Source organism: Haematobia irritans, chromosome 1 (genome assembly GCF_050003625.1).
Source record: "Haematobia irritans isolate KBUSLIRL chromosome 1, ASM5000362v1, whole genome shotgun sequence".
NCBI lineage: Eukaryota > Metazoa > Arthropoda > Insecta > Diptera > Muscidae > Haematobia > Haematobia irritans.
This window is the reverse complement of record NC_134397.1, coordinates 62153521-62175591: the sequence shown is the minus strand read 5'-3', so window position 1 is coordinate 62175591 and position 22071 is coordinate 62153521. Positions and strand designations below refer to the sequence as shown.

At 33.9% G+C, this 22071-nt stretch overlaps 1 protein-coding gene across 1 annotated transcript in view; it reads right to left on the bottom strand.

Moving 5' to 3' along the window:
- The window catches only part of Rim (Rab3 interacting molecule), a 196056-nt gene that overhangs the window by 75669 nt on the left and 98316 nt on the right, over positions 1-22071 (bottom strand). Inside the window, exons 7-9 of the mRNA XM_075290574.1 lie at positions 12073-12177; positions 2006-2273; positions 1582-1902 (exon numbers count right to left, since the gene is read on the bottom strand). Coding sequence (XP_075146689.1) covers positions 1582-1902; positions 2006-2273; positions 12073-12177 — 694 coding nt within the window. The remainder of the gene's footprint in view (positions 1-1581; positions 1903-2005; positions 2274-12072; positions 12178-22071) is intronic.

The window sequence follows — 22071 nt, the reverse complement described above, 5'->3', positions numbered from 1 at the left end:
AAATGTTCTTTTCTTAGAGGCTCCCCAAGCCAAATCGGGGGATCGGTTTATATGGGGGCTATATATAATTATGGACCGATGTGGACAAATTCTTGCATGGTAGTTTAATACCATATACTAACATCATGTACAAAATTTCAGCCGGATGGGATGAAATTTGCTTCTCTTATGGACCGATGTATACCAATTTTAGCATGGTTGTTAGAGACCATATACTAACACCATGTACTAAATTTCAGCCGGATCGGATGAAATTTGCTTCTCTTAGAGGGTCTGCAAGCCAAATTTGGGGGTACGTTTATATGGGGGCTATACGTAAAAGTGGACCGATATGGCCCATTTGCAATACCATCCGACCTACATCAATAACAACTACTTGTGCCAAGTTTCAAGTCGATGGCTTGTTTCGTTCGGAAGTTAGCATGATTTCAGCAGACTGACGGACGGACGGACATGCTCAGATCGACTAAGAAATTCACCACGACCCAGAATATATATACTTTATGGGGTCTTAGAGCAATATTTCGATGTGTTACAAACGGAATGACAAAGTTAGTATACCCCCATCTCATGGTGGAGGGTATAAAAATATTCGTGAAATGTGTTTCTGTGTACCATAACCCAATTGGTGCGCGGCTAAATATGTCTGGTTTGTGTCTTAGCTATTTACAATTTATATTAAGGCTGAGTACTATGTTCCGTTTTCAAGCTGAAAACCAGCTTGTTTTCATGGTTACTTTTTTTAATTAACTAATTTAGAAATATAAAATTATTTGCAATCAATTCCTTGGATCTTTTCCATCCATTATTTGGCAAGACTCGATCAAAATATAATTGTATTCATAAATATATTTGTACTTTTAATTTAGTGTTTTGGTGAAAAAAACCGAACATAGTACTCACCTTAACGCGCATAAAAATTTAGCTCTTTAATTTTTTTACAGCCACCCTCTATACTTATTAAATTAAAAATTGAAATCCAGAATTTTAAGGAGAGAAGGAGCTGAACATTTGAAAAATAATTTTTTTAAAGCCAGAGTCTCAAACTAAAATTAAAGATCCCTTTAAATAACATCAAATATATTGAAAGATATCCAAGGTATATTGTTTTATAGAATATATCTTGTTTGTAACTTTTAAAATTATTAGAATTGTTTGTATTACATTTTGATGTTGCTTTGTAATTTTCTTTTGTGTAAAGCCTGGCATATTTATCCCGTTAAAGTAATTAAACGCATTTGTTTATTTACCTATTTGAAGTAATTAAACGAACATACATAAATTCCTTGTTCAGAAAATTACCAAAAAAAATTAAGAGTTCTAATGAGGTAATTAAGCGGGGATTACTATATAAATAATCGGAAAATCGAGAAATTTTATATGCTATATGATTCAAAACAATTTTCATAAGATTAAATATGTATATGTATATATTGGTTGTGTATATTATGTGTATGATGGATGTATTGATGTCCTAAATATTGTCCTAAACAATTTTGGTTACAGTCACATCATATAGTCGAAATCTTTTCGTTTTTTTTAGGTTTATTATAATAAACACAAAATATTTAAATAAAATACCTTTTCGTTGTACATAACGACCACCACTGCTGACTACAGCACTACCGGCTATGTAGCTAGCAATGGTGCTGCTAGGAACCTTGCGAGCCGCCGCTGTAGATGCATTCGACGCCGATGTATTAATATTTGTCGCTGCCATAGATGTCGCCGAACCACCACTATTTGCTGTCACCGGTGTAGGTGTAGAACTGACATTGTTGATGGGTCGAGAGACAACCAATTCAACTTGGGCGTCCAAACGACTCTCATCGATAATATCATAGACCTCATCGGCTGTCTTATTTTGTAGCAAATGACCATTCCATTTGACAATTTCATCGCCTAAGTTTATTTGACGTGTTTTGCGGTGAGGGGAAAGAAGAATGAAAAATGATTATGTAGGGGCGGTGTTTGTACTATCGAGTCTTTTTCTTGTATATATTACCTGGTTTTATATGGCCCTCTGTATCGGCCACTGATCCTCGTTTAACTTTATCCACTATAGCACCATAATTTACATTACTAACGCCGCCGCTGGCTACAGCACCACCATTATTGCCACCACCACCAGCGATTGAACTATTCTCATATGGTAGAGGTTGGCCACCCACAACTTTTAAGCCTAAAATATCTTCGCCATCATAGTATTTGCGTAATATCATATGACCAATCATGCGGGCATTGTCCGATGATATTTGCCAATTGACCGGATGCTATTGTTACAGGGTTTTTAGTTTTTTTTTTTGTAATAAATTTGATTGTTTTTTGTTTTGTTTTGTGGATATATTTCATGGTCATTATGCATGGATGGGGTTGGGTCATAGCGAATCGGATCGGAACGAATCGCAGGTCAGGTCAAGTAGGGATGTGAGATCGCAAGAAGGATATTTTTTGCAATTCGTTTTTGGTTTGGTTTTAAATAGTAATACATATAAAATGAAAAATAAAAATGTCAATATTTGAGTAATTAATTTTTGTTTGTTTTTGGTTTTTAGAAAAATTTTGATTTATCTGGGTTAGTATAAAAAAATTTTTAACTAAAGCATAATCATCATTCGTTTTTGTTTTTTTTTTGTTGTTTGTTTTTAAAATTTATACAAAAGTTTTGGGTTTTCTTGTTTTTCGTTCATTCTTACAACTATACAGAGAGAATAGAAAGACAGATAGAAAAGTATAAACATTTTTTCTTCATATTTTTATAGAAGATAACAATACAACATTTGTTTTTTTTTTGTTTTTCCTTTTTAGGATATTCAAATGTAACAAAGCTTAGTCTAGAGTCAGTTGTTTTCAGGCTTACACCAAAAGTAAAAAATACACATTTTTCATTTTCAATATAATTTTGGGAAAGTAGTAAATATTAACAAATGCATGGTTTTTTTTTCTCAGAGAGCACATACGTAGAAGAAACTCTTTATTTTACAAAGAAAGAAGCTTTTTGAAGATAATTAAAAAAAAAATAAAGATATAAATAAGCAATCTTTTGTTGAGGCAAATCAAAAATATAAGCATTAATATAGAATAAATACGGAGTACATATATTGTCATATAATGAGATAATTAAATTGATTTACTCCCTTATATTTTTGTATTCTTCAATTTGTCCATCTGTGAAGACATTTTTCTAAATAAGGTCGCAGTTTTAAACCAATCGATTTGAACACAAGTCAATATTTTGGGTCAGAATCGGTCCTTATTGATTGTGATAGAAATTTGGTTAGATTTCCCAAATTTGCAGACCAGAACATGTCTCCCATTAAGCTCAAAATTTGAACAAGATATAGGCTCTTATGTCGAGCCAAAAATCAGAATTTAACTTCGTTTTAATTAAAATTTTGCAAAAGTAGCAAAATTGATATTCTAAGTATATAGAAAAAATATAACCAAAATTTTTCGAATAAAAATTTAATTTATTATTAAAAAATCAATCAAAACTTAAAAAATCAATCAAAAAAAATTTTTTTTTGAGTTAAAACAAAAATCAATCTTCCCCAGGGATATCAACAATAATTGATTGGTATGCAAAATTCAAGCGTGGTGAAATGAGTACGGAGTACGATGAACGCAGTGGACGCCCGAAAGAGGTGGTTACCGACGAAAACATCAACAAATCCCCAAAATGATTTTGAATGACCGTAAAATGAAGTTGTTCGAGATATCAGAGGCCTTAAAGATATCAAAGGAACGTGTTGGTTATATCATTCATCAATATTTGGATATGCGGAAGCTCTGTGCAAAATGGGTGGCGCGCGGACTCACATTTGACCAAAAACAACAACGTTTTGATGATTCTGAGCGGTTAACTCGTAATACACCCGAGTTTTTCCGTCGATATGTGACAATGGATGAAACATGGCTCCATCACTACACTCCTGAGTCCAATCGACAGTCGAATGAGTAGACAGCGACCGGTGAACCGTCTCCGAAGCGTGGAAAGACTCAAAAGTCCGCTGGCAAAGTAATGGCCTCTGTTTTTTGGGATTCGCATGGAATAATTTTTATCGATTATCTTGAAAAGGGAAAAACCATCAACAGTGACTACTACATGGCGTTTTTGGAGCGTTTGAAGGTCGAAATCGCGGCAAAACTGCCCCATATGAAAAAGAAAAAAGTGTTGTTCCACCAAGACAAAGCACCGTGCCACAAGTCATTGAGAACGATGGCAAAAATTCATGAATTGGGCTTCGAATTGCTTCCCCACCCACTGTATTATCCAGATCTGGCCTCCAGCGACTTTTTCTTGTTCTCAGACCTCAAAAGGATGCTCGCAGGGAAAAAAATTGGCTGCAATGACGAGGTGATCGCCGTAACTGAGGCCTATTTTGAGGCAAAATGGTATCAAAAAATTGGAAGGTCGTTATATACGGTCGTTGAATAATAAAAACGAATTTTGATAAAAAAAAATGTGTGTTTCTTTCTTAGACCGGGGACTTATCAGCCAACCTATTAATACATGGACGGACACCAAGCGCTAGATCGACTCAGGAGGTGATTCTGAGTCGATCGATATATATTTTATGGAGTCTAAAATCAATATTTCTGGTAGGCACTTTTTTTTGGCTGATCAAAGTTATTATACCCTGACCACTATGTGTCAGGACGGACGGACACCAAGCGCTTGATCGACTCAGGAGATGATTCTGAGTCGTTCGGCATATATTTCTTGTAGGCACATATTTTGTCAGATCAAAGTTATTATACTCTGACCACCATGTGTAGTTAAAATAATGAACATCTGTGGGAGGACATATGGGGAAGTGTTTATTTAAGTTGTGCCTTTAGAAGTACTTGCTGGGGAGTTTAAAATCGACTATTTTCCTTCCATTCGTCCTGTTTCTAATGCTAAATTCAATGAAGGTTGAAAATATTATTAAATTTACCATGAAAACAATAAATAAACGGAACGAAGAACACGCAAGGCCAAGGCGAGCTGACTGATGGTTCTGAGAAGTCTAAAAGTCGGAGTCGTCATAATTTTGTGCGACTCCATATCGTAATTCTGACAGGACTAGATTTAATATTTCAATTTATGCACTTATATAAGTTTGAAGAATATGTCGCGGGGTAGTTTGTTTACCTAAATAGTACAAAAGTATCAAGTTTACCAGTTCTACAGTATAACAGTTTTCGGACGGAGCAATCGGCTGATAGTTATGAGAAGTTCTGTCCAGCCCAAAAATCGATCGACCATATAGCCCTGATTATGGATCGAAAGTGCCTGTATACATATTATAGTTTATGTACTCACATAAGTTTGAAAAAGGTACCAAATGTTCCGTAGGGCTATTAAGAGCAAAAGTATCATGTTTATCAACCCTATTCTACATTTACATAATTGTCGAATAAATAGATCGACTGGTGGTTCTGAGAAGTTCTATCGCACCCAAAGTGTTGAGAAAATATGGAAATGAATAGACTCCATAGTCCTGATTCTGAGTTGAATGGACTAGAGTTCACATTTCACTTACATAAGTTTACATAGTCTCAGTGATACCACGATATTTTATTTACCTAAATATTTAGTACAGAAAGTCTATTTTACATTAAAACAAGTATATAAAGCAGTAAGTTCGGCCGGGCCGAATCTTAAATACCCACCACCATGAATCAAATATTATAGTTTCCTGTGAAAATTTCAGGGGGATTTGGTGACAAGCAGATCAGTTCAACCAGTACACTTCCCGAAGATAAAATCAAAGATTTTACCTATGAAGACTAGATCAGATTCTGGATTTATACGAACCATATTTGTTTGAGTTTTAGAGGAATCATAAACATCGTGTGCAAGTGTGCAAGAAAATGAAATGAAAATAAAATAACGCCTTGATTTAAAATCTAACATCTGTAAATTTTTACCCCCATTATTTAAATGATTACCAAAAGTAAAATCTGGAAATTATAATTCAGTTTCAAGCAATTTTCATTATCAGTGCACATGAACCGATATTCACCATTTTCGGCACACCTCTTTATGTTCCTAAAATACTTCTAGATTTAAAATTTCATGCAAATTTGATAAAAACTATGGTTTCTAAAAGCCCAAGAAGTAAAATCGGGAGATCGGTCTATTTGGGAGATAAACCAAAACATGGACCAATACACGCCATTTTCGGCTCTCATATTTAAGGTCCTAAAATACCTGTAGATTTCTCATTTCCGGCAAATTGGATAGAAATTACGGATTCTAGAAGCCTAAAAAATAAAATAATTTCTTGCACACCTATCTGTATTCCTAAAAACCTTCAGATTTTCGATTTCAGGCAAAGTGAACAACAATTACGGTTTCTAGAAGTCCAAAAAGTAATATCGGGGGATCGGTCTATCTGATGGCTATATCAAAACATGGACCTATACTCAACATTTTCGGCATACCTTTTTATGGTCCTAAAATACCTCTAGATTTCCAATTTGAGGCAAGTTGGATAAAAACTGCGGTTTCCATAAGCCCAGGAATAAAATCTGGAGATCGCTCTATATGGGGGCTATATAAAAACATGGTCCGATACTCATCATTTTCCGCACAACTCTTTAGGGTTTTTAAATACCTCTACATTTCTAATTTCAGGCAAATTGGATAAAAACTACAGATTTTAGACGCCCAAGAAGTAAAAACTGTAGATCGGTCTATATGGGGGCTATACCAAAGCATGGGCCGATACTCACCATTTTCGACACACCTCTTTATTGTTCTAATATACCTCTAGATTGCCAATTTCAGGCAAATTGGATAAAAACTACGGATTCTATAAGCCCAAGACCCCAAATCGGGAGATCGGTCTATATGGGGGCTATACCAAAACATGGACCGATACTCACCATTTTTAGCACACCTCTTTATGGTCCTAAAATACCTCTAGATTTCAAATTTAAACCAAATTGGATAAATACTACGGAAGCCCAAGAAGTAAAATCGGGAAATCGGTCTATATGGGGCTATACCTAAACATCAACCGATAGTCATCATTTTTGGCACACTTTTTTATGGTGCTAAAATACCTCTAGATTTCCAATTTCAGGCGAATTGGATAGAAGCTATCGATTCTAGAAGCCCTAGAAATATAAGCCCAAGACCCCAACTCGGGAGTTCGGTGTATATGGGGACTATATCAAAACTTGGACCGATATAGTCCATCATCGAACTTGAACTGCATGCATCCAAAAGGCGAGTTTGTGCGAAATTTCAGCACGATTGCTTTATTATTGCAGACTGTAGCGTGATTACAACAGACAGACGGACATGCCTATATCGTCTTAGAATTTCTCTCTGATCAAGAATATATATACTTTATATAGTCGGAAATAGATATTTCGATGTGTTACAAACGGAATGACAAACTTAATATACCCCCGTCACCATTCTATGGTGGTGGGTATAAAAAATTCGAATAGAGAGACTTTTTCGTATTTGAAATTTAAAGCTCTTTATTGGCTAAAACACAAAGAGCTAACGAATTAATTTGTTCTGTTCTGACGAAAATTTTCTTTCAGTGCTGATCTTATAAAAACAGCATCAAATTTTTTAATTAAATTTTATATTTTATATTAATATGATTTTCAGAGTAAATCAATTTTTATCCCATGTAAAACCAAAGGTGCTGAAATATTTAGAAAAACTAGTGCAACAATACATAAAGTCGATTTATACAAAAATATATGATCCAAACATACATGCAGTGGAGTGGTAAAGTGGACGACAATAAAAGCATTTGGGAGTGTTGAAAAATGATAAGAATTTATATTAAACTAAGGCAGTAGATATAAAGTAAATGTTTATTTTCAGTGTAGTGATTTTGTATATTGTTTAATTTTTGTTGTAAATATATAGCGTTGGTATGTATTGTTTTTTTTTAGGTTTTCTATAATATGTAAGGTTAAACTTATATTTATGGTTTTCAAAATAAAAAATTCTGTATTAAATATATTAAATTCAAGGATTTTTTTTAATATATGGACTTTATGTACAAACCAACTCAAAAATCTGAAAAAAACCATCGGACGGAAAACAATCAAAACTGGGATTTTAAAGAATTGTATCACAGAGAAACCGATAAAAACCCCGAGGTAAAATTAAAAATATTTGTACATAAATTATGATACAAAAGTGATCTAGAAAATGTACATTGGACGTTATCACAAAGGTGTTGTGGTTGTTTCACAGGAAACAATTAGAAAAAAAAAAAACAGAAGAGGGGTCTCATATGCACATAGACTCCAAGTCAGCAGGTTTTTGGATAGTTTTCTTTGATTGATTTTTGTTTTCTCTTTGTTTAGCTACCTTGGGTCCATCTCCACGATTTGAATCTTCACTACTGGTAAATGTACTGCTAGTCTCTATACCCGAATCCTTGGTAGCTGAATCCTGGCTACCTTGACGCTCTGCTTCCCAACGGGACCATTGATTATTGGCAGCAGCTGCAGCACTATTGGAAGTTGTGTCGCTTAGAATATTTATGGCAGTGTTTGTGGCAGAGGAAGAGGCAGACGAGGAATGGGCATGCAATTTTGCACTGGTCAGTATATTGGCCGCACCCACCTCAACCGCTGTCGAGGGTAAAATGGTGGTCACTGGAGGCAAAGACGAAGTCGTCAGACTGCCCACCACCAGCGAATCAACACCCGTATTGTCTATGTCATGGGCATCAAAGCGCACCGTCTTCTTTATTCTACGCTCGGTAAAGCGTCGGGAATCCTGAGCTTTATTTGTGGCCAATGCTGAGCTTGGTGTAGCTGATTCATCCCAATAGCTATCGACTAGACTACGTTCGCGACTTAAAGTACGTGTGGCCCCTTCAGATCCGCTTAGAGAAGATGTCATGGTTTGGTTTGTTGTGCCCACCCCACTGGCCCCACCAACACCAGCACTGCTGCCCATATAACGATCATACAGTGATGATGTGGCCGAGGTCTTAGCACTCAATGGCGTATCGCCGATCACAATTTGTGGTTGTGTGTATGGTGTATGTGTCTGTTTGTGCAAATAACTGCTGCTGCTGCCGCCGCTATTACTACCGGCGCCTGCTCCACTTCTTTGGGCCGCTGTGGCCAGAGGAGGTGCCCGCCTGGCAGTTACCCCCGTATACAAAGGGTCTGCAAGAAGATCTCGTCCCTTGGCCGCACCCAGGGGCCCATATGCCGTTGACTGCCGATCGTGGTTTGTGCGATTGAAAGTGTTCCTATGTTGGACATCTAAACGTGCCGTGCGAGTTAAAGGATATTTTTCCAGTCTTTCGCGATGCAATTCATAACGATCCCTATCCGCCGAGGAATACAAACGATTACTGCTGGTTAAACGATAATCACCGCCGCCATAGGAGCTATTCACACTGAGTAGATCACGTTCATTGAGGCTTCTCTGTTGGCGCCAAGCATCATCGCGCAAAGTGGCTGTAATTATCGGGTATATGGAAAGATTTGAAGAACACAAAAGTTTTTGTTATAGTTTTCTCTTTGAATGTGAAGATTGATCTTGGTTATTGTTTGGCATACAATAGGAGTCTTTTTTTCTTTTTTGGTACATGGAGTGGGAGTAAAACAAAAACAGGGACATTTTTCTTTTCACTTGTGGTGGTGGCATACATCCTCTCTCTTTTGTTGTTCTTAACGTCGCTTCACATATTTTGGGATTATTTTTGCTCGTTTTTTGAGGGAGGGTTATGGAATAGGCGGGACATATAAGAAATATTAAAGTTTGTTTACTTTTAAATTTCACTTAGAAGATGTTTTATTGATTTTCGGGGGAAGTTTTTCAAAATGATTTTAATTTAATTTGAAAATAAAATAAGGTGGTTGTGATAATGTTGTAGATAAGTTAGAAATATTTAAGTAATATCCAGTGTTATATTTTGGTGTTAAATTTATTTATTTATTAAAAAATTTAAAACCATAATAAATTATGATTTTAAATGGGGGAGGTGCTAACAATAAAGGTTTACGACCTAAAACTATTAAAATATTTTAAAAGATTCCCTTCATTTCGTTTCTAGTATTTAAGTTTACCAAAAATCGGTTAAAAAGTTCCTTTCATAATTTAGGCCAAGATGTGAAATTAGCCAATATGGGATCGGTAGATCCAAAAATTGATTTTACTGAACATTTTTTTTGGGTCATTTTCACAAAAAAAAAAAAATTCACGAAAATTATCCAATTAAAATTTTAATTGAGTTTTAAAAAATATTCTATTAAAAATTTGATTGATTCAACAAATTTTTTAATTGAAACCAAAATCAATCAGAAAAATTTACTTTTTAATTGACCATCAATTAATTTTTTAATTTAATATCAATTAATTTTTTAATTGACCATCAATTAATTTTTTAATTGACCATCAATTAATTTTTTAATTGATATTGTTATTTCTGTGATTGAAGATATTTCCATTAAAAAATTAATTGGACCAATTAATTTCGTGATTGATTCAGAAAAAAATGTGTGTGTAGTCTGGATATTACTTTGTATACTCAAATTATATTTCAATGTGTACTTAGCCTGTAATCTTATAGAAGAAGATATAATAACCATATAAGTGTATGTCAATTTATAGATAAAGATACTAATGTCAAATTTCTCACATATGAAAAGCATTGTTTCGTAGGCCAGAAAATGATAAAATAAATAGAATTTATTATCAATAGAGTCCAAAGAAAACCTCTTTAACATATATGTGAAATTGAATTGGTTATATATGTATGTGTATAGTGTGGTGGTTTCGTTGTTAGAAACTTTAAAAATGTGTTTCCTAGTTCGGTGTTCATCAAAAATTTGGAAGAATTTGTGGCATATGTGTGGTGTTTGCCTATGTGTTAATGTTAGCTGGAGCAAATTAGTTCTTTTCTTGTTTGTTTTGGGTACACAAAGATACTTACAAAATTTAATACAAATATTCGTAAGTGTATTAAATCGATTTTATATCGCTAATATTACAAGAGGAAAAAATACAGCGTTACGATATCCATGCAAATTTTCCACATTTTCATAGCCATTTAAAAAAAATTACAATTATCACTGGAAGTATTGTTTGTAAAAATTAAATAAACGAAAACCAATAAAATAAAAGCAAAGGCTTTGTAAACAAACAAAAGTCAAAACTATCATAAGAAACTAAAAAACCGGAAATAGTTTCTGAAAGCATTGCTTTCATTCTATTGTGAGGGAGAGAAAGAGAGAGTGAGTAGGTTAGGTTAGATTTGGTGAGAGAATTGGAAGCTAGTGAGTTGTGGTTGTGTGGCAGACATAACGAATTTAAAAAGAACGAGAGTGACATTAACAAGAGATTAAATGATCAGGCAAGATAAACAAGTGTGTGAGCGTGTGTTGGTGGGTGGGTGGGTGGTTGGTTGGTTCTTGTTTTTAGTTAATTAGAATACCATAGACAAACAGCAACAACACAACAAACAAAGTTTTTTTTTCCGAATAACACTCACACATACGCGCAGATAAGAGGAAAGAAATATGCAGGTGGGTTTTTGGCTCTCTTTTGATCTCATTCTTTGTGTTTAGAGAATGCTAGAGCCTACTAAAAAAGGCAATAGTTGTGCATTGTTAATAATTGCCAGATCACAGAAATTATACTTCTTTTTGTATATGGAAAGAGGGACACCAGCCAATACAATAATAATAAATAATAATACAATTAAATTCAAAAGAAAATATTCAATTTTCTTATGAGAAGGAAAAATTGAAAATCAATATAAAAATATACACACATATACATAAAAATATAATAATTATAAAATTTGTATGAAGGTAATTTTTTTGTTGGAAAACATTGGTGCCGGAATAAATTTTTAGAAGTAACAAAATATATACACACACACATAGATTTCTTTTTGATAAAACACAAAATGATTTCATTCCATTTTTTTAGAGAAAAATTTTGGTTAGTAATTCTTTGATTTTTCTTGTGCAAAACAATAATTAAACAAAAATTATATAAATCCAAATATATCTTTTGTATACTTAGGAAAAACATAATAAAAAATATAATTATTTATTTACGTTGAGATTTATTCTTACATTTGCATGAATTTGTATATCACCCGACGTCAACGCATTGTGGACCACACCACCGACAACGCCGCCCACAGAATTTGTGCCGGTTAGAGTGACACCGCCAGTTTGCTTTTTACCTGTGGCGCAATCGAATAGATTCATTTTTGGTCAATTCCCGATTCATTGATGATTGTAGAATAGCAGACGATTCATATACGACGTAGGGGTTTTGTGGGGGAGTTACACCACATACATATAATACACGCACACACATACACATATTTTTGGGAAAACAATGCAGGTGTATTTTTGTAAAAAAAATTGGTCCATTGGTTGGTAGGTGGTCGTCATTATTGGAAATGGGGATTTTTTCACATTGGCACCAATAAACATATGCACACACACATACACATACACCCACACATATAAAGAAGGATATCAGGATCAACATCATCGTCGTTGTTGTAGTAGTTGAACCATAGAATGACCATTTCATATATACATTTTTGTTTTGTTTGAAATTGATGTTTCGGGCATTGAAAGAAGAATGCGCGCGCGCGTATTTTGTGTGTGTTTCACGAAGGAGAAGTAGGATGAGGTTTTATATATGTTGTCGTTTTGTTTTTCACATACAATAAAGTGGAGAAAAATAAAAAAAAACGAATAAATAAAATGGAGAAAAAGTCTATTAGTTAATTTTGTTTAGATTCATTGTTGTCGTTAAATGAATAACATTCATTTGTCGTTGCTTGGTACATTGTGAAAATCTTTTGGGTTCGAAGGAAAATATCTTTATTTAGTGGTTATTAGTTTTAGTAGTGTTTTCAGTGTTATTTTGTTTAGTGAGACTAGAAGTTCTTTTGTGAAAAACCAAGTAACATTATATATATTTGAAGGTATTGTAGTCACAAGAAAAAAAAAAATTCAAATGAAGAGATTTTATTGTTATTTCTTGAAATTGAAACTGTGGAGAATTTGTAGGATTTTAATTATTCCTTTTTGTTGTTGTTGTTAGAATACAATCGGGAAAAATAGCGATAGCGAAGTTTTATATATGGAGAGAAAAGGTACATTTATATGTTGAAAGGGAAATCATTCATAACGCCTTAGTTAAAAAATGTTCATGGTTGAAGTATTTCTTATTTGAAAAAAAAACTTAAATTTCTAAGCCATAATCTATATACTAACTTATTCCAGACTTATATTTATTCTAGTTTTAAATTTTGCTTTTTATCAAAATACTTTGACTATTCTAAATTATCAAGTCCTACAGAGTATTAGAAATATTCTTGTCAGATATAAGAAGAAAATCGATTCGTGCATAGACATAATAATTATAATAATATTTTATGACTATAATATATATATATGTTAGCTTAAGATTCTCAAGGGTATACATGTGTGTACCCTCATTGTTTGATTTAAAAGGATTTTTGACTGATTGAATAAGATTAAATTTGATAAAAAAAATCAAGTAAAAGTAAAAAATAATATAAATTACAATCAATTCAATTTTACATAGTTTAATTAGCTAAAATTTGTTTATTTATATTATATGTATTAAAACATTTTGCTGCTATCAGGGAATAGTGCAACTCCAAAATGAATAATTTAATTTATTTTCTACTTATAGAGTCTAAGTTATGGGAAAGAAATGTACGATTCAAAATTTACACGTTTACCCAGCAAAAAGTGCTAGGTAAACGAAGAAATGTCCGATAAAGACGGCCATACACAATTAAATTACTTGGATTGCGGTCGATGGCAAGTCATCTTAAAACTCTTAACATCACCTTCTAAATTGTAAGTTAGTCCATGCGGGATATATAGTAGACAAACGAAAAATCGATTAAATAACTAGATATATTCAGTTCTTGACCTGTATATATAGGGAAGAAATAATTACGAACCGATATAAACTTTTGTGCGGTAATTATAGAGCCAGATTTGAAATATGGGGTCGCTTTATATGGGGACTATATACAATTATTTTTGGCTCGAGTGGCAATCGTGATTTTTCTGTGATTGGTGATCGGTTTATTTGGGGGCTATATAATATAGATTGATACGGACCAATTTTTGCATGGTTTTTATAGGCCACACACTAGTGAAATGTTCCAAATTTCAACCGAATCGGATGACTTTTGCTCCCTTAAGAGGCTCCGGAGCTCAAATCTGGGGATCGGTTTATATGGGGGCTATATGTAATTATGACCCGATATGGACCGATTTTTGCATGGATGTTAGATATCATATACTAACACCACGTACTAAGTTTCAACCAGATCGGATGAATTTGGCTCCTCCATGAGGCTCCGGAGTTCAAATCTGGGGATCGGTTTATATGGGGTCTATATATAATTATGGACCGATATGGGCCAATTCTGGCATGGTTGTTAGAGACCATATACTAACACCACGTTCCAAATTTCAACCGTATCGACAATATACTAACACGACGTACCAAATTTCAACCGGATCGGATGAAATTTGCTTCTCTTAGAGGATCCGCAAACCAAATCTGGGGTTTGGGAGCTATATATAATTATGTACCGATGTGGAACAATTTTTGCATGGTTGTTAGAGACCATATACCAACATCATGTACCAAATTTCAGCTGGATCGGTTGAAATTTGTTTCTCTTAGAGGATCCGCAAGCCAAATATGGGGATCAGCTTTTATGGGGGCTATATATAATTATGTACTGATGTGGACCAATTTTTTGCATGGTTGTTAGAGACCATATACCAACATCATGTACCAAATTTCAGCGGGATCGTTTGAAATTTGCTTCTCTTTGAGGCTCCGCAAGCCAAATCTGAACCGATATGGCCCATTTGCAATACCATCTGACCTACACCAATAACAGCTACTTATGCCAAGTTTCAAGTCGATACCTTGTTTCGTTCGGAAGTTAGCGTGATTTCAACAGACGGATGGACATGGCCCATTTGCAATACCATCTGACCTACACCAATAACAGCTACTTATGCCAAGTTTCAAGTCGATACCTTGTTTCGTTCGGAAGTTAGCGTGATTTCAACAGACGGATGTACATGCTTAGATCAACTCAGAATTTCACCACGACCCAGAATGTATACACTTTATGGGGTCTTATAGCAATATTTCGATGTGTTACAAACGGAATGATAAAGTTAATATACCCCGCATCCTATGGTGAAGGGTATAACAATGTTCATCAATTTAATTTAGCCATTTTATTTCTATTAAGTTGAAGTTCTGTTTAAAATAAAAAAAAATACTTGTTACAGCAAAAAAAAAAAAAATCCTAAACAGAAAAGGGTAGAATTAGTTCATTAACTATACAGAAAAAAATTTTTTCAATTAAAATCTTAATTGGATTTTAAAAAATATTCAATTAAAAATTTAATTGATTCAATACATTTTGTAACTGAAATAAAATTAATCACACAAATTAATAGTATCAATTAATTTTTTTAATTGGATCCATTAATTTTTTAATTGACTGCCATTATTTTTTTAATTGATACTATCATTTCTGTGATTGAAGATATTTCAATTAAAAAATTAATTGGATCTAATAATTTCGTGATTGAATCAGAAAAAAATAGTGTGTTGAATAAGGTATGGAATGTTACTAATCCTGATTTCCTCTCGGGGTGTACTAATTTACAATTGAACAAGAAAGTTTTATTCACTGATAACAACGCATTCATAAAAAATGAACAAACCCGGGTTTTCTCGATTGTAATAGAAATTCGTATAAAATGATAAATCTGACTTTCCTTATTATAGAATGCAATGCACCGTGGTGCAATGGTTAGCATGCCCGCCTTGCATACACAAGGTCGTGGGTTCGATTCCTGCTTCGATCGAACACCAAAAAGTTTTTCAGCGGTGGATTATCCCACCTCAGTAATGCTGGTAACTTTTCTGAGGGTTTCAAAGCTTCTCTAAGTGGTTTCACTACAATGTGGAACGCCCTTCATTGAGCTTTTAACATGGAATCGGGCAGCACTTAGTGATAAGAGAGAGAAGTTCACCAATGTGGTATCACAATGGACTGAATAGTCGAAGTAAGCCTAATACATCGGGCTGCCACCTAACCTAACCTATATGAATAAGACTTAGCATAGAAAAAATTTAATTCGCTCGTACTAAGAAGTACTCAAGCCTTTCAAAACTTAAAGAAACCCACACTAATAGAAAAAATTACGTTTCACAATCGTGAACGGACGTTGTCAAAATGAAAAGGAAACGTTCACAAAAAAATCAAAACGGAATGTTCACGATTTCGTCCGCGGGCGTTCACGATTTCATGAGCGGCAGTCGTTTTTCTTTGGCCATGAAACGTTTTAAAATAATCGTTAGACGTTGTTATGGCAACTCAGCCGTTGGTGCAATGTGCTAAGGCGACTGTTAACGCGTATCGTGCAGGCAACACAGGTTCGAGTCACGGTAGCGGAAATATGTTTTTATACCCTGCTCCACACTGTGGAACAGGGTATTATAAGTTAGTGCATATGTTTGCAACACCCAGAAAGAGACGAGATAGACACATGGTGTCTTTGGCAAAAATGCTCAGGGTGGGCTCCTGAGTCCATATAGCCATGTCCGTCTGTCCGTGAACACATTTTTGTAATCAAAGTCTAGGTCGCAGTTTAAGTCCAATCGACTTCAAATTTGGCACAAGTATGTGTTTTGGCTCAGAATAGATACCTATTGATTTTGGAAGGAATCGGTTCAGATTTAGATATAGCTCCCATATATATCTTTCGCCCAATATGGACTAATACGGTCCCAGGAGCCAGAGTTTTACCCCAATTTGGTTGAAATTTTGCACTAGGAGTTCAATTAGTGGTGTAGTCTAGTGTGCCAAATTTTATTGAGATCGGTTCAGATTTAGATATAGCTCCCATATATAGCTTTCGCCCGATTTACACTCATATGACCACAGAGGCCAATTTTTTGCTCCGATTTAGTTGAAATTTTGCACAGGGAGTAGGATTAGCATTGTAGCTATGCGTGCCAAATTTGGTTGAAATCGGTTCAGATTTAGATATAGCTCCCATATATAGCTTTCGCCCGATTTACACTCATATGACCACAGAGACCAATTTTTTGCTCCGATTTATTTGAAATTTTGCACAGGAAGTAGAATTAGCATTGTAGCTATGCGTGCCAAATTTGGTTGAAATCGGTTCAGATTTATATATAGCTCCCATATATAGTTTTCGCCCGATTTACACATATATGACCACAGAGGCCAATTTTTTGCTCCGATTTAGTTGAAATTTTGCACAAGGAGTAGAATTAGCATTGTAGCTATGCGTGCCGCGTGAAATCGGTTCAGATTTAGATATATCTCCCATATATAGCTTTCACCCGATTTACACTCATATGACCACAGAGGCCAATTTTTAACTCCGATTTAGTTGAAATTTTGCACAGGTAGTAGAATTAGTATTGTAGCTATGCGTGCCAAATTTGGTTGAAATCGGTTCAGATTTAGATATAGCTCCAATATATAGCTTTCGGCCGATTTACACTCATATGACAACAGAGGCAAATTTTTTGCTCCGATTTAGTTGAAATTTTGCACAGGGAGTAGAATTAGCATTGTTGCTATGCGTGCCAAATTTGGTTGAAATCGGTTCAGATTTAGATATAGCTCCCATATATATGTTTTTCTGATTTCGACAAAAATGGTCAAAATACCAACATTTTCCTTGTAAAATCGCCACTGCTTAGTCGAAAAGTTGTAAAAATGACTCTAATTTTCCTAAACTTCTAATACATATATATCTAGCGATAAATCATAAATAAAATTTTTTGAAGTTTCCTTTAAATTGCTTCAGATTTAAACGTTTCCCATATTTTTTTTACTAACATTGTGTTCCACCCTAGTGCATTAGCCGACATAAATTTTGAGTCTATAGATTTTGTAGAAGTCTATCAAATTCTGTCCAGAACGAGTGATTTGGAACAAACCTTTATATATAACCCCCAATACATTTGACGGATGTGATATGGTATCGAAAGTTTAGATTTACAAAGTGGTGCAGGGTATAATATAGTCGGCCCCGCCCGACTTTAGACTTTCTTACTTGTTTTTTTTTTTAATTTTGTTTATAAATTCGTAACTATTTCGTTCTCAGATCATGAACGCTGGCTGTTGTCTTGACAACGTATGGTGTCATTTTTACGTTGTCGGATTGACCCCATCTGTTCTCAGTTTGACAACACATGTGTGTTGATTCACTTTCATGAACGGATCGTTTCGAAATGACCACGCCGTTCATGATTTTTTCTATGGGTGCACTTGTGAGAACATAGGAAATTTTCCAATATTTCTTTTATCTACCTATAATCGATACCTGTCAATCGATATGTTTTCTCGTGGGTTGTTTTTTTTCTGTTGAAATCGTGTTTTTATAAGGAGCGTCTAGCGATTGTAAAAAAATAATATAAAAGTCGGTAAGTAAAATATTTGTTTTTTTTACAAATTAGTGAGTAAATTTGTCAGTTTTTTTTTTTGAAAATGATTGAAAATCATTAACAAAACAATAAAAGCTGTCAACATGCGTGATGGTGTATAAAGGAAGCATGAACAAGAAAACACCAGCAGAATAACAATCCCTTCATTTGTCTTCGATTTGGAATTTTCAATTATCAGGTAATATTCCGTGACGCTAACCTTCTTATATTTGTAGGAAATTGTAAAGTAGAACAAAATCGTTGGACAGCAACTTATTTAAAACTAGTAGGTGCTGGAAGTTGCAAAAATTACTCTATGTGGTTGAGAAAATGTATGTTAACATGACATGCACTTGGAAATAGTGGAATAATAAACTAATATTCCAAGGCCGGTCGTTATAAATATATTTAATATATTAATAAAAATGTCTTTTATTAAAGAAAATATGCGCCTATAAATAAATAAAACTGTATTTAAAGGCGTAAGTAAGGAGTTCTAATTTTGAAGTAAAAGGTTTACCACATATATGTAAGATTTGTCCACATAAATGAAAAAAGTGTAATAAAAACATTTCATATATGAATTCAATTAACTTAAATTCAGTTTTTTTTTTTATTCTGTAGTATAGTGGTACATAAATATAGGAAAATTGTAACTAATGTACAGAATGCATTCTTCCTAATTTCTAAGAAAATCACATCGTTCAAAGAAATAAAAATTTCTTTGGTGCTATACGAAGTTCAACTTCCTTCAAAATTAGTACATTTTAACTGAAAGAAGGGGTCACTTTTTTCTGGGTGTATGAGAAATTTACTCTGTCACATGTTCTTGGTTGTGTGGGAAAAGAATGTTTCCTTTCTCTATAACCAGTGACTCGCCAAATTGAAGAACATATGAAATTTTTGGGAGACATTCATCCAAAATCCGAGATTAAAAAGCGATTTTGCCTTGTTTTGTCTATTATCGAGAGTTGATTTACGCACAACGCTACACCTCAATGGACAGAAAATATTTCGATCGTCGTATATATGTATGGCATGAACTCAATGACTACACACATACGTGAATAATATGTAGCGTTGGCAGTATAGATATTCATAAAATACAAAAAAAAAAAAACACTAACGTATTTATTCGTCATTCCCATTATTGTAACAGGGAACATGGACTGTGGCAAAAATTATAGCGACCACAAAAAGCTCGTTGTAAAATATACAATATATTTTTAATATAAACTGACACAATGTTGTGATATAAATAACCTTATTTTATTGAGTATATACACACACTCATATATAAATGTAGACATTGGACATGTGGATAGTAACATGTGTGTATTATAATAGTGCAGTACAAGAATTTAAGTACAAAAGGAGTTAGTATGGAGCAACTTAAATTCAAACCACACGGACGAAAAATACTATTTTTCATATGTTTGGGAGTATACTTTATATATTTGGAACTCAAATTTTTAGCAAATTATTTTTAAGTACAAGAATATAATATTCATAAACTAACGTAAGATGTTTGCGACATATATGTTAATATGTTAGAACCCACCTATAACATTTGGGACATAAAATTTTTTTAAATATAATACACAAAAAAAAAAAAATCAATGAATTTTCTTGTCAATACAATTTAAATTATGTTTAAAGTTGAGCTAAAAAAATTTGTAAATACAATTATGAGTTTAGTAATATTTTGTCACATTACACGCAAAAAAATAATTCTTTCCTCCCAAACGAAATTTTAGACAAACAAAGTTCGTTTCTCATTTGCTTTTCGCTGTAAGGAAGTGTATTTGGAAGAAAAGTATATACTTTTTGTGATAAACGTTTATTCTTTTCCAGGATGTAAAAACAATTTCATAAAGACTAACTCAAAAAAAAATTTTTTTCTGGCTAATTGCATTTTCCCTCACATCTTTCTCACTTCCACGAATATTTTTAGTTCTTAGCACCTTTTTCTGTAATACAAACAATGTAGAAGAAATTATACGATTTTATAAATTTTTAAAATTTTTTTACCTTTCGCCTGGACGGAGAATCGAACCGCGGACCATGCACTTTGTAAGCCAACACACTAACCACTGAGCTATGTACCTGTTATGGTCATCAAGAGATAAATATCCATATAAGTTATATTTATATAGCATAGCTTGCGGCGCCCACGAACCGAATAAACAAAGTTTATTTAACAGAAACAAACATTTAGTTTGGCACCGTGGAGCAGTGGTTGCTACGTCTGACTCTCATGCCAAGGGTCGTGGGTTCGATCCCTGCTTCGACCAAAGTTTTTTTTTTTTTTTTTTTTTACATACATTCTACATATGTTCCGAAGATTCCGAAAAAAATGTTCAACATTACATTGTACTATATTAAATTTTGAACTGTAAAATGTGTTTTATTAAAGACCAAAAGTCAGAAAAGAAGAGTGTTTGATATAAACGAAATGGACTCTGTTGTTGTTTCAAAAATAACTTTTTTTATTGAAAAAATAAAAACTTTGTAACAAACGATTTTTTTTGGTGATAAAAGTTTAAAATTTTCGAAGCAATTCAAAAAACTCTAACAAAAGAAAAACGTTTTCGGTACACGTTTTCCAAACGTTTTTTTTCTTTGCGTGTAGCAACCAATTTTGTTATATCAACAAAAATTTTGTTTAACTTAAATTTTTTTCCACAATTATTGTAAGTTCAAAAATTATAACATTATTTTGTGAGGATGCAAACATATATTAATTTAGAAATTGCCTATAAACATATATGTGTTTAGAAATAGAGACCTAGAGAGTATGCTGCAAGGAAAAAAAGGAAGTAACCAGTTGGCACCATCAAAATATAAACGTACAAAGAAAATTTCATTTTTACAACCAGTGTATGCCCTAAGGTGAAACATAATAAATTGGTTAAATTGTAAGGGCCGATGTTGAATGTGAAGCACACCTAAACGCCAAGTTTTTTTGTCAGAATTTTATTTGACATTTCTCTATTTCAGACTTACTCAATTTGAACCATGGAGAGATACACAATCCAACAACGTGTTAAATGGTTCCAAGAAATGGCAACAGTGGATGATCAATTTTCGAAGAAAATTCTCTTCAGATGAGGCATATTTTCAGTGGATTCGTCAATAAACAGAATTGCCGCATTTGGGCGAATGAGAATCCAAGAGTGATTGTCGAAAAACCAATGCACCCACAAAGAGTGACTGTTTGGTGCGGTTTATGGGCTGGCGGCATCATCGGGCCGTATTCTTTCCAAAATGAGGCCGGTCAGGCAGTTACTGTGAATGGTGTTCGCTAACGTGAGATGATAACGAACTTTTTATGGCCCGAATTGGAAGATATGGATGTGGACGATATGTGGTTTCAGCAGGACGGTGCCACTTGCCACTTGCCACACAGCTAACGAAACAATGGCTCTTTTGCGCAACAAATTCAATGGCCGTGTTATCTCACGTAATGGCGATGTCAATTGGCCGTCAAGACCATGTGATTTGACATCGTTTGACTTTTTTGTTTGGGGTTATTTGAAAGAAAAGGTGTACGTCGATAAACC